At 33.1% G+C, this 17,278-nt stretch overlaps 1 protein-coding gene and 1 pseudogene across 1 annotated transcript; both read left to right on the forward strand.

Annotated features, from left to right (window-relative positions):
- Positions 1–6,324: 6,324 nt before the first annotated feature.
- Positions 6,325–7,401, forward strand: LOC124836345 (putative purine permease 10 pseudogene; annotated as a pseudogene).
- A 1,021-nt stretch (positions 7,402–8,422) lies between these two features.
- Positions 8,423–13,754, forward strand: LOC124836371 (phragmoplastin DRP1E-like). The gene is made up of 15 exons (XM_047311524.2): positions 8,423–8,731; positions 8,810–8,873; positions 9,050–9,157; positions 9,793–9,894; positions 10,403–10,453; positions 10,552–10,613; positions 11,066–11,156; positions 11,270–11,334; positions 11,490–11,684; positions 11,797–11,916; positions 12,001–12,071; positions 12,336–12,561; positions 12,712–12,762; positions 12,855–13,223; positions 13,458–13,754. Exons 1-15 carry the CDS (start codon positions 8,603–8,605, stop codon positions 13,584–13,586), a joined length of 1,833 nt encoding a protein of 610 aa, XP_047167480.1. The 5' UTR covers positions 8,423–8,602; the 3' UTR covers positions 13,587–13,754.
- The last annotated feature ends 3,524 nt before the right edge of the window (positions 13,755–17,278 follow it).

Raw genomic sequence — 17,278 nt, forward strand, 5'->3', positions numbered from 1 at the left:
TTCCTAGATTACATAACTTTTTTTATCCTGCATTGCATATCTGTTTCATGTGTGAAAAAACTAAGAACAAACCCTCTCACATTTTAAATTCTTAACCCTTCTTTGTGATGGAAATGCTAATTGGACCATGGGAAGCACTCATCTCAGTTAATTAAAGTACTCACCACCAAAAGGCAAACCTGCTTTTTGTTTTCCTTCTTTTCCGTTAGACATGGTCAAAATGAAGCTTTCAAAAAATAAATAAGTTATAGAAAAAAATTAAACCTAGAAATAATTATCTCTGTACTTTTTAAAATATACTAACATTCATTACTTTTATAATAAACTAGCCAAAACATAGGTTTTCCGCCTATTTGTTCACACTTTTAAAAATTAAACTAAAATTGAATTATTATTAAATATTATAACTAATTCATAAGTACATTTCCTTTTATTTCAAGAATAATGTTAAAAAAATATTGTATACACTAAATAGAAAGATCCTGGTTATGTAATATTATAATTGTTTTTGATGAAATACTATTTATCTATCTCATTAAGAATAATAGGTTACTTAAGTTTTAAGTGTTTTATAAATTTTAGTACTTTTAATCAATTTTTTATTAATAAAATTCCATCCTGTACTTAGAAAATTTTTATATTGTTAAATTGAGTCACTGTTATTTGATTTTGTTATTAATTTAGTTTACATGGCTGTTATTTTGCATTGTCATTATTGGCATATTTTTACATATGAAAAAAAAAAATTAATTAGTTAAGTGTTAACTCTCTCAGTGAACTTTTGCAATTAAGTTTCTATTAAAAAAATTTCTATTACATTAACAATGATGTCCTAGAGGTGTTCAAGCAAATTTTGATTCAGGCATCCTATATTTCTCAAATGTAACATCCCAAAATATAGTAATTACCATCAATTAGAACTAATCACATTTACATGATTAAACAGTGCAGTCTTAACTAAAACAGCTATCAAAGCCGAACGTTAATTAAATATAGGGTTCAAAGATTAATAATACAATAACAACCAAAGCTCGATGACGAACGGTTTACAAAAGCTAATAACCGAACGTCCAAAATTTAAGTAAACTAAGTCTACTGTACGATCTAAGTCTCGGCCTTCACTTCGACGTCCACCAGGTTCTCTTCTTCAATCACTTCTTCCAAAAGAGTATCTCCATCTGCTCACATCCACACGGATGATCATTGCATGGACAAAACGGACGTACATAAACAGTAGACAACACAAGGAAACGCAAGGGTAAGCTTAGGTAATTTAATTGGTAATTTAATTCATACAACCATCATACAATTTAACATGTACAAATAAACATACAAGACATACAACAATTTATCAGCATAGAAATAATCACTCCAGCTCTCACAAGACCGACCGTCCGGACTGTATGAATCCATGTATCTACAGGCGTTCGTGCACTCGGGTGATGTGATAACTGGAAACATTCAACAGCTGCCACCCGAGGTTAGCCCTATCAGTCCAAAGTACTCATTAGGACTAGGACCTCCTGCCATTCCCACACATGACCTACTCCCCTCTACATGAGGACGAGCACTCACGGAATATCAGGATGAACAGCCATCAGCAACTTTACCATGGTCATACTACACAACTTCTCATATTCAAATCATAGAGATGTTCCTCCTTGGAACGCTCGTTCAAAATCCATCATCATAAAATTTCTCCAAACATGGTTCACACTTCAAAATTTTACATTTTTAATTCATTTTCATCTTTAGTTTTAAGGGTGTAAAATAACGAACGTTCAATCCTCTGAAGAACGAGAACGAACGCTAAGGAATGGATTTACGACAACTCGTTCCAAGATTTGAAGAAAACGACACTAGGTACTTAACGAACGTGGAGGCTATTCAATCAATTGAGGGGAACTGACTCTACAGTTATGAAATCAATATTCATAAAAATACTAAGTGTACAGGCTCTAGACCAAATCCAAATGTATAAGGATACGAAAGAGAAGTATATAACTTTACTGATAATAATCATTCAAAAGAAACCGACTACCAGTTAATGACCGAACGTCAGCTAATAATTTAGACGAACGCTATTTACGTCCGTGTAGGAATCAAGGATAAGGACGAGCGTTCAGTGTAAAACCGAACACTACTTAGGACGAACGCTAGGTAGATGACCGAGCACTAATTTTGAACGAACGCTCGGTATAAGACCGATAGCTCATTTGGACGAACGCTTAGTATAAGACTAAGCGCTACCTATAACGAACGCTGGATCATAAAACCGCGCGTTACTAATATAACTTCAATTAATTACGATCGTTGGATACCACTAGGCTGAGTCGAACGCTCAAACCTAGCCTTTCACAAGAGGACGCTCGTTCTCAAACAGAATTCTTTCCGAATGAAAGAATTCCTATTCTAAGTCATTTTCAGGGGAAACCGAACGGTATAAGACCGTACGATGACGAACGTATTTTATCATAGGGAAGAAATATCATAATCAGATTTTTCATCCTATTCTAATTCAACATTTCTCATACAATTCGAAACCTTATACTTTCACATACATCATTAATTCGCATACTTTATAGAATTCTTCATATTAACCAATCAAACCATACCAAAATCATACATCTCTAAATCCATGCGTATCAAGATCAACATGCAGTTAAACTCACAGAAATCATATTCAACACAATAGCAATCGTTCCTGACAATCAAATCAGCATACAGTTCATGCATCCAGTTCAACTCATGCTTTCACACGCATTATACCGTATCAATTAAATTACTAAGCTTCCCTTACCTGGTTCAGTAGTGAACGCCCAAATGCAAGGGTTTTGTTCGTCCTCTTACAGCTTTCTATCCAAGGAGTCACTCAACAACTTTCACTTAATCTAAGACACCAAAAATCATAAACAACTCAGACCTATAACCCATGCATGCAACCAGAACTTGGTTCGCATGAATCAAATAGACGAACGATCAGAGACGAGAACTTACCAGCTCAGATCTCAGTTCTGTTCGGTCCAGAACGACGCTCACGTCTCAGGGAACGTTTCCACGGTCTCTGAAAGTTGATCGGAGAAGAAGACGATGAGTTACAGTAGAGAGAAGATGAAAGGGTTCTAGAGAGAAGGAGAAGAAAAATGCAAGGTTTGATTCAGAGGAAGAAGAAAGGTGTATGCGGGAATGAGGAAAAGGTTTTTCAGAAAATCAGCTTTCTTTCCAATTCAAACGAACACACTCTCCCCCACTGACACCTGGCTTCCAATACTGATTTCAGAACCTTCCACCGTGACACTTGGCAAGGAGACAGAGAGAATGAAAGTGCGTTTTTAATGCACTGCAGAGGGGTTTTCGGGATTCATTAAGAGATGGGACCGGTAATTATGGGTGTGTACTTTCCGAGGTCTCACATCAAACATTTTCTATAATTATCCATAGTGAGATAGACATAATATTTCATTTATTTGAACTCTTCCTATGTTTATCTGAAAAACTCAACAATTGATGTGGTTTCTAAACTGTTTTACAAATAAGAGAAATTCGTGGATATAACACTTTCAATATAAATGAAGAGTTTGTAACGTATAAAAAATTCAAAATTAAGAAAACGATTGTGAATTCAAGTAAGGTGCCACTTAATATGACCGTTGGATTAAATAGTAAGTCATCATTAGCAATGATAATTGATGATAATTAATTATATTAAAGGTACAATTTATTATTTTGAAGCTTTCAAAATATTGGCTAAACATGTAACCAATTATTACTTTAAAATAATTTTTTCATTAAATTATTTTTGTTGAATTTTCATATCATATTAAAAATATTATAGCCAATTATTTTAAATAATAATCAATTACATTTATTTTTTGAATAGTGTATTTAAAATTATTTCTTAAAATTGAAGAGAATATATTACACATTATAGAAAACAAACTTTAAGAGTTATTCAAGATACTTTCTCCTAAAATACTTTTTGAGCTTCATTAAACAACTTAGAGTTCTTAGATCAAATTGCACCAAGAAGTTTATTGGAATTTTTGTTCTCTTCCTTTGTACATTCTTACTTTAGAAATTAGTCAGGTGATATTTTCAAATTCATTCATCATTAGATAAATTCCTACAATTTAATTTGATGTGTTGGTGTTTAACTTTTAACTGCTGAATGGGTAAAAGCAATCAAAATATTCTCTGTAGTTCTGACAGGAACACAGTTGGAATAATAGAAAACTAAGGAGACACAGGGTGAGACACAGGGTGAGACTGGTGAGGTGAAGGGAGATACACTCATTTTATTTTGATAAATTTTTAAAAAGTAATATTTTTAAGTGCACTGCATATTACTCCTGATAGAAAGAATATAATTATGTTGTATAATCAAAATTAATTGAATTAAATTAATAGTAGATTTAGGTTAATGTAAACTAATTAAACTAACTTATGTTAATGTAATCTCAATATCTCTCTACCTATTGTTTTTATTTTTATCTCTTCTTTATTGTTTTCTACTTTACTTTTCTTTAACCATTCAAACTAACTATCAAAATAATTCAAAATTTGTTGAACATCTATATTAAATAATTCAAAATTTTTTAACCACCTCTCTTGATTTGATGAACATCTATATTCTTACAAATTAATTAGAGAAAATAAAAGTTTAGACTAAAATGTTTATGAAATATCACGCAAACATAACATTATAAAAGGAAACAAATTTAATGATGAACGAAATTTGTCGATTATCACCAAAATCTTTGGTAAATTGATGATTTACTTATGATTAAAAAAATTGTTGATATACTTGTCAATAATTTTATTAATAGATATAAAGACCTTTTGAAAATTATCAATTATTAAAATTCGTTAATAAGTATTTATTGATAATTATTAATGAATTTTGGTTGTCAATAATTATTTATAAATAATTATTATGATTTAGTCTTTTTCTTTATCTTCAATTTTTTTCTTTTCTTTCTCCTTCGTTGTTATTGTCACTTTAGTGTTTGCTGCTTCCTTCTCCTGTTTTGTTTTCTTCTTTTCATCCTCTTTTTGTCGCTATCGTTGTCATTGTTATTGATATTGTCTTTGCGATATTGTCGTCACCTTTACATATGTTGTTGTTGCCTCTTCTTCTTCTTTCTTCTCATTTTTCTTCTTCTCATATATCTTCAATTAACTTATAACAAATATTTTGTTAGATTTGGTGAGAAAATTGACATATATTTTATCAATAGATTTACTTATAAATTTAAAAATATTTAATTATCGATGGATTATAAAAAAATTAAATTACAAATGGATTTAATGACTAATTTTATCGTGTGATATGGCTAAAGTCTAAAAAATGAAAACTTTAATATCCATTTATTGAAAAAAATATATGTTGATAAATTTTATCGACGGTTATTACATTTCTGTCAATAATAAACATTCTAATTTATTAATGAATATTATCCACAAATTTTATCAACAAATATATTAATTAAATTTCTATAATTAATTGATAAATTCTATCGACAAATTATTTTTGTCAATAAAATTTCATCTATAATTCAATCTTTTTTTCAGTGTAAAATTACAATTATTTTATATTTATTATTGATTAAATAAATATTTCCGATGAACATTTATAAATTAATAATCTAACTTAACCCTCGTTTCTTACAAATATGGAATTTCATTTGGATTTTTAAATTTCATTTTATCCGAATTAAAGAAATTTATTTAAAGGAGCTTGATCATATCCTTGTCTAGTTTTAAATTTTATAATCAGCATTTAGTTTGCAGCATATATATATACTGCCCATTGCTTAAATCAAATAAGTATTTCAAAAATTTTGATGAATAAAATATTACGGAGATGCATATTTTGAAAAAAAAAATTATTTGATTAGCGCAGTGGACGGTAAAAAAAAGTATACGTATATGAATATTTAATAAAAACAATTATAAGTCAGGTATTTCAACTTTTCAGGAAGGCCAGGGCCAAAAATGTTTCTTCAAGAAAAATAGATGAAATATCATCACGAAAAAAAAGGTAATGTCTATATGCTGGAAACCAATATAAAAAACAGTAAGAAAGAGTATATGATTAAACCAGATATTATAAAATGATTTGATTGCCCAAACAATGTTTCAATAGTCCAACTCAATCCAATTTTATTAGTTAGTGGAAAGATATGGTGAAAATCATAAAAAATTGCTCCTGCATCCCTCCCTTATCTCAATTGAACCAATTCTATTTAAGAGAGAAAGTAAAAGAACTAATCTCAATTTCTTATATTTGTATTCTGCTAGATTACCGTGTGCAGCTCGAACACAATGTCCACAGCTTTTACTCAGCCACCTCAACATTCAGCATTCGGAAAATACAAACGTTGGTTGCGTTTGTCCCTTTATACAATATTACTTCTGGCAGGCCAATGCACAGCCACACTTTTGGGAAGGTTCTACTTTGACAAAGGTGGTAAAAGCAAATGGATTGCAACAGCTAGTCTATCTTGTGGGTTCCCTATACTAATTCCACTCCTAATTTACTCTGCCAAATCAACCAACCATGATTCCTCCAAAACCAAAACCAAAACCGAACCAAGAAGCTCAGTTATGATTCCCTTGTACCTAGGTTTTGGTCTACTGTTGGCAGTAATGGACTTCTTGTATTCCTATGGACTTTCATGTCTTCCTCTTTCCACTTTTGCCCTAGTTTGTGCCACCCAACTAGTCTTCAATGCGATAGCTACTTTCTTACTCAATTCCCAAAAGTTCACTGCATTGATATTGAACTCTATAGTTGTTCTTACTATGTCAGTTGTCCTAGTCGCACTCAACACTGAATCCGAGGACAAAAACCTTCCGAAAGAGAAGCAACTAATCGGAATCTTCTGTGCCCTTGCTGCATCTGCCATGTTTGCTTTGCACCACGCTCTCTTGCAGCTTTATTTTGTGAAGATTGCAAAAACAGAAGAAACCTATCTTTCTCTGTTGAGGATGAATTTTTACCCCATGCTCATTGCTTCAGTCGCTGGCCTTGGGGGATTGTTTGGAAGCGGAGATTGGAGAAGTATGGGAAGAGAGATGAAGGAGTTTAAATACGGTGGAGTGTCTTACGTAATGACTCTGGTTTGGACTGCTGTGACATGGCAAATAGCATGCATTGGTATGTTAGGATTGATTTTTGAGGCATCTTCGTTGTTCTCTGTTGTAATAGGTAACCTGGAACTCACCATAACTCCTATCCTTGCTGTGTTTGTGTTTCATGACAAGATTTATGGGATGAAGGTTATATCCTTCTTGTTAGCTATATGGGGCTTGCTCTCCTATATTTACCAATATTATCTCGATGCCCAAAAGGCCAACCAAGATAAAATTGATGATGGCCTTGGCCTTTCAAAGGTATAAGAATTAATTTCATAAATACAACAGCACAAATAAAGTTTTATCAAAACTATATTTATGCATTGAGTTTTATAAAATAAAGTTTTGTATATCGTCTTCAGTACTATGGTCAATGTTGATTTTTCTTTAGTTCCAACATTCTATTCAGCACGTGATTATTGAGATATTTTCATTTTTTTACCGATCTCATTAGCAAGTTTCTTTTGTTGTTGTGATAAAAATGACTTTAAAACTAATTCAATTCCATACAATTTATATTCAGAGTGAAATATTATACTTAACAACATAAATTTTTTTAAGATAGACTCTAATCTAGATTAAAAAATAAATTTTAAATCTAATTAAATCCTAATGAACCAACTTGTAAAATTTATAATCATTTAAATATTATAAATTGATTTAATTTCTAGTCGTGAAACTTAAAAAAAACATATTTAGAGTTTTCATATCTTTAATTTGGTTATCTTCTTTTTAGTTAGCTACTTTCTTGTAAATAAAATTTTATTATCAATATCATAACTAATTTTCATAATATAATTATCTGAATTTGTTTCAATTTTAACATAGATTATTTGCATTGATATGCGTATGAGTATATATAATATTTGATTTTTTTGATTCAATATGAAATATGAATGACTATATATATATATATATATATATATATATATATATATATATATTTAAGAGTATTTTAATCATTAAAAAATTAATTCACAATCTATTTCCACCAATTCACAATCTATTTTTAAGAGTATTTTAATCATTAAAAAATTAAATATAATAGAAGTAAAATTTCTGTAAAAAATGGTTGATACGAAAATAATAATATCCTAATATAATTATTTTATTAAATATAATATTCAGGTTCGACATTTCTCACCGAGAGTGAAAATAATAAAAAAGAATTGACTGATACGAAAAAACGGAAGAAAGAGAAAGCTGCGAAGCCAATAGCCTTAACGCAAGTCTACTATAAAGGACGCCTCTCGCTTACGTGGTCCATCGTTCCAACTCTCTCCTTCCAAATTTTAAAAATATTCTCTCAGAAAAGCGTAAGCACGTAACGGAAAACACACTAACAACAAAAATAGCTTCCCTTATTCTCATTTCTCTGTTCGTCTTCCTCTTTACTCTGCTACTCCTCTTTCGCTCTTCCACTTCCACACCCTCACTCTCATTCCTTCCCTCGCTCAACCAACCAATGGACACCTTGATCGCACTCGTCAACCGAATTCAGCACGCCTGTACGGTTCTCGGCGACCACGGCGCCGGCGCCGCTTTGCCTACACTCTGGGAAGCCCTTCCCTCCGTTGCCGTCGTCGGCGGCCAGGTTCGCTCTTCTCGTTTCTTCCATTCCTTCCCTTTCTATCCATTTCGTTATCTACGCCACTTATTTTAAGTCTTTTAGAGTTCTGGAAAGTCTTCGGTTCTGGAGAGCATTGTCGGTCGCGATTTTCTTCCGCGAGGATCAGGTTATTTATTCTTATAGCTTCAACTGTTCATTCTTTGATTATTAATTTTTGTTTTTCATTCCGATTTGTCCTGTTTGGTCAGGAGAGGGAAATGGTTGGATCTTTTGAAAGAGAAATTCATTTGTTTTTTTTTTTAATCTTGCTTGTGTAATTTAATTTTTTTTTGTCATTTTTAGGGATTGTGACGCGAAGGCCTTTGGTGCTGCAGCTGCACAAAATAGACGAGGGACTACAGGATTATGCGGAATTTCTGCACTTGCCTAAGAAACGCTTTACTGATTTCTGTACGTCTTCTTGTTTCTCATGCAAATGATATTTATTTTTATTCCCCATTTTAAGATTCTGGAAATAAGTGTTCTTTAGACTACACGTTGCATACTCAGCATGCATGCCTTTCTTTCTCTATTTCTTTCTTTTCAATGAAGTGTTTGTAGCCTGGTTTATCTTTGAAAATTTTTTCTTTCTGATCTGTCATTCTTTCAGGTTTAATTCTTTTTTTGCATTGGTGGCTAAATATATGTATCTCGCAACTGCATGCTTTTCATCAACACATGATATCTTAATCTCTATTTGGCTTGCTACTTTAGCATTTCCTGGTTAAAGATTTAAAACCTCATCCGATGGTCTCTGGACTCGTGATGACATGAATTATTATGTTTTTGACAGTGTAGGACATTTTACAAAGATCATCCGTCTACCACTGATTGCATGCTATGCATGCTTCTTTGGTTGCCCAAAATTATATAATGACATTCGCTGCAAGTGTTATGTCTTTTGGTAAATATTATGGAAGTTGACACCAGGAAAATCTTTGAATATATGGTTTACATTACTCAGAAGTAGATAAGCAATTTTCCTATCTTTTGTTTTAGATAAACTATTTTCAATTTGATGTTTGATATCTTTTCATCTTCTATAGCTTTGGTTCGAAAGGAAATTGAAGATGAAACTGATAGACTGACTGAGAAAACAAAGCGGATATCTCCTGTTCCTATTCATCTCCGCATATATTCCCCGAACGGTAAAGTTTTATATGTATATTTACATTTTCATTTTTTGGTGTGATATGTACTGCACTATTCCTCGATTTAGAAACCCTCTCATGGTTCTGGGATATGGGAAGAAAAAGGCTTTTTTCTATTGTCTTAAAGCATAATTGATGTTTTGTGGGAGAGAAGATGTAATCAGTCCTTGTCTCCTGAAATCTTGATAGTTTCATTTGTGCTATTTACTTATTGATTTATTTGATGCTGTATTTTCAGATTATAGTTACCATGTTATATGACTTACATTGCGTATCAATTAAAAGCGATCCAGTGTTTTTTCTCCAGTACCGTATTTATAATTGAATTGCATTATAAGTTGCTCAAGAACTAATATCATTTTGAATTGCGTATTTATTATAACAATCAAGGGAATTACGTGTGCTTGGCTGCCTTTGCCTGTAGTGAGGTTGCTGTCTGTATGTGAATTGTCAATTTTTCGTTTTCTTTTGTGACATTAAAGGTTTTCTATTTTGTTGTTGATAGTTGTCAATCTAACACTGATCGATCTGCCTGGTTTGACAAAGTTTGCTGTAGGTATGCTTTCTTTTTATTGTTCTTTTTTCATATATACCAAGTCTTTTTATCGTTTACCTTTTTCCCAATAATAAGTCAAGGATCTTCTATTTTTTCAGAGGAACAGCCAGAAAGTATTGTTCAAGACATTGAAAACATGATTCACTCATATGTTGACAAGGTAACTGAAGACGTAATTTTATAGCTTAGGGAAGAACTTTCTCTTGGTCTTATCTCTTTCTTTATTTTTCTTATTTGGTTGTCTTAAAGTAGTTGCCTGTCCCATGTTGGATAAAAGCCAATGAAAGATGATATATAATAAGTTTATTGTCTTAATTTAAATTACTTCTCCATTTCCTGTGATTAATGTACTGGCAATCGTCGGTTACATTAATTTTTTCGTCAAAAGGTGTTAGCATTTTGAATTTTAAATGTTGTTGGGACTTTTTAACTTTTTCCTTTATTACATTATACCCTTGAACGTGTGCCAGAACGATGATAATAATTTGAACTTGCACCTTCCAATTAATTTCTCATTTTACAGAATTTGACGTTTTCATGGATTTACTGTTGTTTCAGCTAAGGGCACTTTTTTGAAATCTGTCCATCACATTATTTTTTGTGTTTTTGCAGCCTAATTGCTTAATTTTGGCAATTACTCCTGCAAATCAAGATATAGCAACTTCAGATGCCATCAAGGTTTCTAGACAAGTTGACCCTGCTGGTATGCTTCATGCATTTTGTACACCGCCATGCTTCAACTATTCAAATTATATGCATTTATTGTTTTGTTATGCTATTATGGTGTTTTCTTGATACTGCGTTCAAAATGTTTAGGGGAAAGAACTTTTGGTGTGCTGACAAAGCTCGATTTGATGGACAAAGGAACAAATGCTCTGGACGTAAGAATCTTGGTTTTCTAGTACGCTGTAAACTCGTTATATTGTATTGTTGACCTGTGATGAACCTAGTCCCGATTTTACGTGAATTTTATTGACATGGGTACAAAATAATTTTACATCTCACCCTTCATGTTACCATTTTGAACATCTTTTAGGTCCTTGAGGGAAGATCTTATCGACTTCAAAACCCTTGGGTGGGAATTGTAAACCGTTCTCAGGCAGATATTAATAGGAATGTGGATATGATTGCTGCTCGGAGGAGAGAACGTGAATTTTTCACTACCAGCCCTGATTACTCACACTTGGCCAGCCAAATGGGCTCGGAATATCTAGCCAGGATTCTCTCCAAGGTTTCTATTTATGTGCAGTTTTTAGTGTTGCGAAGACATTCTCTTTTGCTAATTTTTTTCTGCTGTCCAGAGTTTACTTGGTTGGTTACTTATAGAAGTGATTTGGTTTCAGCATTTAGAGTCTGTGATAAGAGTTCGGATTCCAAAAATTGCATCTTTAATTAATAGAAACATTGACGAGCTCGAAGAAGAGGTGACACGCCTTGGTAGACCAGTTGCTGTTGATGCCGGGGTGAGGAATTATATTTTTACTTCTTTATACTACAATATAAAAGTTCAAGTAATTCTTCTAATTTTATCCCTCTAATTTTATCAGGCTCAGCTGTACACTATTCTAGAATTATGCCGCGATTTTGAACAAGTATTTAAGGAGCATTTAGATGGAGGGTAAGATTTTTATTTTATTTTCGGTTCAAACTGGTGACAATATCAATAATTGAAGGGAGGAGCTGATTATTTAATAATTATTGAGAAACTTAAATCACAATCATATACTTTGTTTTTGTGTTTTTCTTTACAATATTTGGGCGTGATAAGTAATTACAACTAACTTTCTCATGATTAGACCTCATTATATCAATGCTATTAATTCTTATTTGTCACCCAAAAAAGCCTGGACCTTCTCTAGTTTATTGTATTTCCTATCTTAAGGCGACCAGGGGGCGATAGAATTTATAGGGTTTTCGATCACCAGCTTCCTGCTGCACTGAGAAAGCTTCCACTGGACCGTCATTTATCGTTACAAAATGTGAGAAAAGTGATATCTGAAGCAGATGGGTACCAACCTCATTTAATCGCTCCAGAGCAAGGTTACCGGCGCCTCCTGGAGAGCTCACTTCACTACTTCAAAGGTCCTGCTCAAGCTTCAGTAGATGCTGTAAGTGCCTTTGCGTTAGATTGTTTGGTTCAGTTCTATTCTTCGATCGGAACTAATTTGCTTCATTATTGATTTTTGTTTTATGCTTTCTTTGAGACCAACTTCAATCCCGACTATACTTAGCTACACTTAATGCTATATTTGTGGCAGGTTCATTTCGTATTGAAGGAAATAGTGAGGAAGTCAATTGCAGAAACACAGGTTTGAGTTGAATTTATTTATTTTGAATTTTTGACTGCTGATGGGGATGAATGAAGTAACATGCTTTTATTTAAATATGACAATGATTTTAGGAATTGAAGCGGTTTCCAACCCTTCAAGCCGAAGTAGCAGCAGCAGCTAATGAGGCATTAGAGAGATTCCGCGAAGACGGTAGGAAGACAACGTTACGGCTGGTGGAAATGGAATCATCCTACATTACCGTTGATTTCTTCCGTAAACTTCCTCAGGAAGCTGAGAAGGGAATGAATCCAGCTCCCTCCTCTGTAGAACACTATGCTGAGGGACACTTCCAGAGAATTGGTTCCAATGTTTCATCGTATGTCGGGATGGTGTCAGAAACGTTGAGGAATTCCATTCCAAAGGCCGTGGTTCATTGTCAAGTGAGGGAGGCTAACCGATCTTTACTAGACCATTTTTACGCACAACTGGGAAAAAAGGAGGTATATAATACGTAACTTATGAATAACATGGATTCATCTTCATTTAGAGGATCAAACATCTATGGATATATGGGGGGCATTGGATGAACTACTGCTAAATATTTATTAAATATTTCACAGGATCAGATATCTTGATATACAACGTCAAAACTCAGTCTTGTCTGATAATCAAAATGCAGTATCTCAAAATAGATGGAAATATTTTCAACTAATATTTTTCTGTTTATTTTTCAGGAAAGGCAACTTTCACAGTTGCTGGGTGAAAATTCCGAGTTGACGGAAAGGAGACAGCAATGTGCCAATAGGTTAGAGTTATACAGGTCAGCAAGGGATGAGATTGAAGCTGTTTGTTGGTCGGGATAAAAAGAATTAGATGATGGCTCCTGCTTGTTACTATTCGCATAAAAAATTCCATTTATTGATTTTTTTCTTCTGCTTTTACGCTGATCTCGGATTCAGAACTCCACTTATGTGTACCAGAGTTCCAAATTCTTTACGAGGGTATATTAAATTAATTCTTAATTTCATTTATATCCATTGATATAATTGTTGAATTAAAACAAAAAAAAAAAAACAAAACTCTGGTATCAGGACTCGTTGATTATTGAGTGCTGTCAATGTGATTCTTAGCTAACTATATGCAATTTTAATTAATAGTTGACATGTATTAGTCAACTTGGTTTTTATCGAGGGGTTAAATTAGTTAATAGTTGTCAAATTTAAACATTAAATTAAAATAACATGTAATAGTAAGACTTATAAATTGATTGACTGCAATTTTTGATATCAAATTAGTTAACTTTTTGGACTAAAATTTCACTATTTTATGGCTAATTTGGCTGGTAAATTATATTTAAGAACTAATTTAATATATTTTTTATTGGATTAGGAGGCAATAGATTTACCTGTGAATTTGTGTAACTAGTTTTTTGTATTTATTAAAGTTTTCCTTTATAAAATTTTCAGCCAAGTTTAAATGCATGTTTTTCTACGAAATAAAATATGGATGTCTATTAAAAATCTTGATATAAATAAATTTATACAATATAAAAATATTTTTAAAATAAATATCATAAATAATGTCAACAAAATACCATAATATCTTTCTTTAAATAAATATTATCGTTTTTTATCTATCTCTAGAAACATTCTTATTTATTAAATGAATAGAAAATTAAATGAAAGCAATTACACTTAATAGAGTAGACATGATTGAAAATGAAATAAAATGAAAAATTATAATAATTGTGGTCTAAATCTTATATCTCTTTTGAATTCATATAACTCAAGGTTTGGTATCTTCTTATTCTTCGCCAAGTGTTTGTAGATATATATTTTTTGTTTGGAAGAATAATTCAATGCTTTGTTGAGTGTCTTGTGAGACAAATGAGTCTATATGTTGAACTTTTTCTAGTGTGTACTTATGGAGCCAAATATATTTTGAGAAATTAAGCTCCACATATTTCCTCAATTTTCTATGCGTTAAGTATTCTTTTTTCATCCTCTCCGTACTCGTTCTTTATAAATAAATAATATATTTATAAATGACATTTTGAGACTTAAATTAAAAGAGTGCGTCAAAATAAATTTTCTGTTCACTTATATGTTTATAATTTTATTATTATAAATTGTCTAATTAAAAATTATATTTTATAAAAAAAAACTTATTTAAAATATAATTTTGTTTTCAATAACTTTTTTAAAATGAAAAAAAAAAAGAAAAAAAATTTCTTTACACTTGAGATTAAAACTGATAAAATATATTCTTGATGGCTTAACAAGATCCCTCTCATTATCTTCTATATATATTAAAAACACAAGAGTACATGAAACACCAAGAGTTTACACTAGACCTCTAGGTACAAAACTAGGTACTAATCATTACTAGTCTAGCAGACTAGCCTTAATGATGATATGTAACAGTAATTATTCTAACACTCCCCCTCAAGCTGGAGCATACAGATTGTATGTACCAAGCTTGGAACAAATAAACTCAATCTGAGGTCCCCTTAATGACTTAGGCAACACATATGCGAGTTGGTCATTTGATCCAACAAACTCGGTACATATTTCTTTTGACAATAACTTTTCCCGAACAAAATGATAATCAATTTCTATATGTTTAGTTCTCTTGTGAAACACTGGATTTGATGCAATGTGAAGAGAAACTTGGTTATCACAATACTTCTTCATACTCTGGATGTCACAGAAGCTAAGCTCTTGAAGGAACTATTTCACCCATATAAGTTCACATGTTAGTGACGTCATTGCCCTATATTCAGCTTCAGCTGTTGATCGAGCCACTACATTCTGTTTCTTACTTTTCCATGAGATAATGTTTCCTCCAAGGAAAACACGATATCCAGTAGTAGATCGTCTATCAATAGGAGAACTTGCCCTATCGACATCACAATATCCTGATACCTGAAGGCTTCCTTTTTCTTCATATAACAGCCCTTGCCCGGGAGCCTTTTTCACATACCTTAGAATGTGAATGATAGCATTCCAATGGCCAACACATGGAGCTTGCATGAACTGACTAACCACTCCAACTGCAAAAGATAGATCCGACCTTGTAATAGTGAGATAGATTAGTTTTCCAACTAGCCTCATATATCTCTCTGGGTTGGAGAATAACTCACCTTCTTCTGTTGTTAATTTTTGATTTGGGTCTATAGGACTGTCAACCGGTCTACAATCAATAATGCCCATTTCTTGCAAAATATCCAGAGCATACTTCCTTTGGGAGATTACAACTCCATCTTTTGACTGAGCTACTTCAATGCCTAAGAAGTATTTGAGGCTTCCAAGATCCTTGGTTTGGAAATGTCTACACAAGTACTCCTTCAATTGAGATATTCCAGCAGTATCATTTCCTGTAATGACTATATCATCAACATATACTATTAAGTAAACACATTTCCCGAGAGACGAATGATAATAAAAGACTGAATGATCTGCTTCACTGCGTTTTAGCCCAAATTTTTTAACAATGGAGCTGAATTTTCCAAACCAAGCACGTAGTGATTACTTGAGCCCATATAGAGATCGGTGTAATTTGCAAACCATACCATACTCCCCCTAAGCAATAAACCTAGGAGGTTGCTCCATATAAACTTCTTCCTCAAGATCACCATGGAGAAAGACATTTTTGATATCCAATTGATGAAGTGGCCAATGACGAATGATTGCCATTGCGAAGAAAAGACGAATGGTAGTCATCTTGGCCACGGGAGAAAAGGTGTCACAATAATCAAGGCCATAAACCTGAGTGTATCCTTTTGCAACTATCCGGGCTTTTAGCCTATCAATGTCACCATTAGGGCCGACTTTAACTGCACATACCCAGCGACAACCAACAAACTTTTTTCCCGGGGGAAGTGGCACAAGCTCCCAAGTATTATTGTGGTCAAGAGCCTGCATTTCTGCAATCATGGCTTGTCGCCATCCAGGATGATCAAGTGCTTCTTTCACATTTTTGGGTATAACCACAGAAGACACTGAGGATAAAAGGGAATAAAAAGAGGGCGACGATCTGTGATAGCTAAGAAAATTATAAATATGATGAGGGTTTCGAGTGGAACGAGTACCTTTTCTGAGAACAATGGGCCAACCAGAATCATCTTCACCAGGAGGTGTGGTAGGAGGCAGTGAGGGAGAAGACTCTGAAGGAGGAGATCCACCAGTTTCTGGAAGAGGACTACCCATCGGGGTACTGTGTCGGAAGATATCAATATGTGGAGGGAAAGGTTCAGGAGGACCTTGAGCATGACTTGGATTGACTGAGACATTGGAGATATTGGACTCAACCACTGGAAGAGGAAGGACCTGTTGGAGGATATGAACATCTTGAACAGATGAAGAGAAGAAAGGTGTCTATTCAAAGAATGTAACATTGACAGACATGTAGTACTTCTTGGTTTCAGGAGAGTAACACCGATACCCTTTTTGAAGCCGAGAATAGCCTAAAAAGACACATTTGATCGCACGAGCGGAGAGCTTGTCTAGCCCCGGAGACATGTCGTGAACAAAACATACACAACCAAAAACTCGAG

This window comes from Vigna umbellata, chromosome 1 (assembly GCF_029865625.1).
Source record: "Vigna umbellata cultivar VRB3 chromosome 1, Vumbellata_1.0, whole genome shotgun sequence".
Classification (NCBI taxonomy): Eukaryota; Viridiplantae; Streptophyta; class Magnoliopsida; order Fabales; family Fabaceae; genus Vigna; species Vigna umbellata.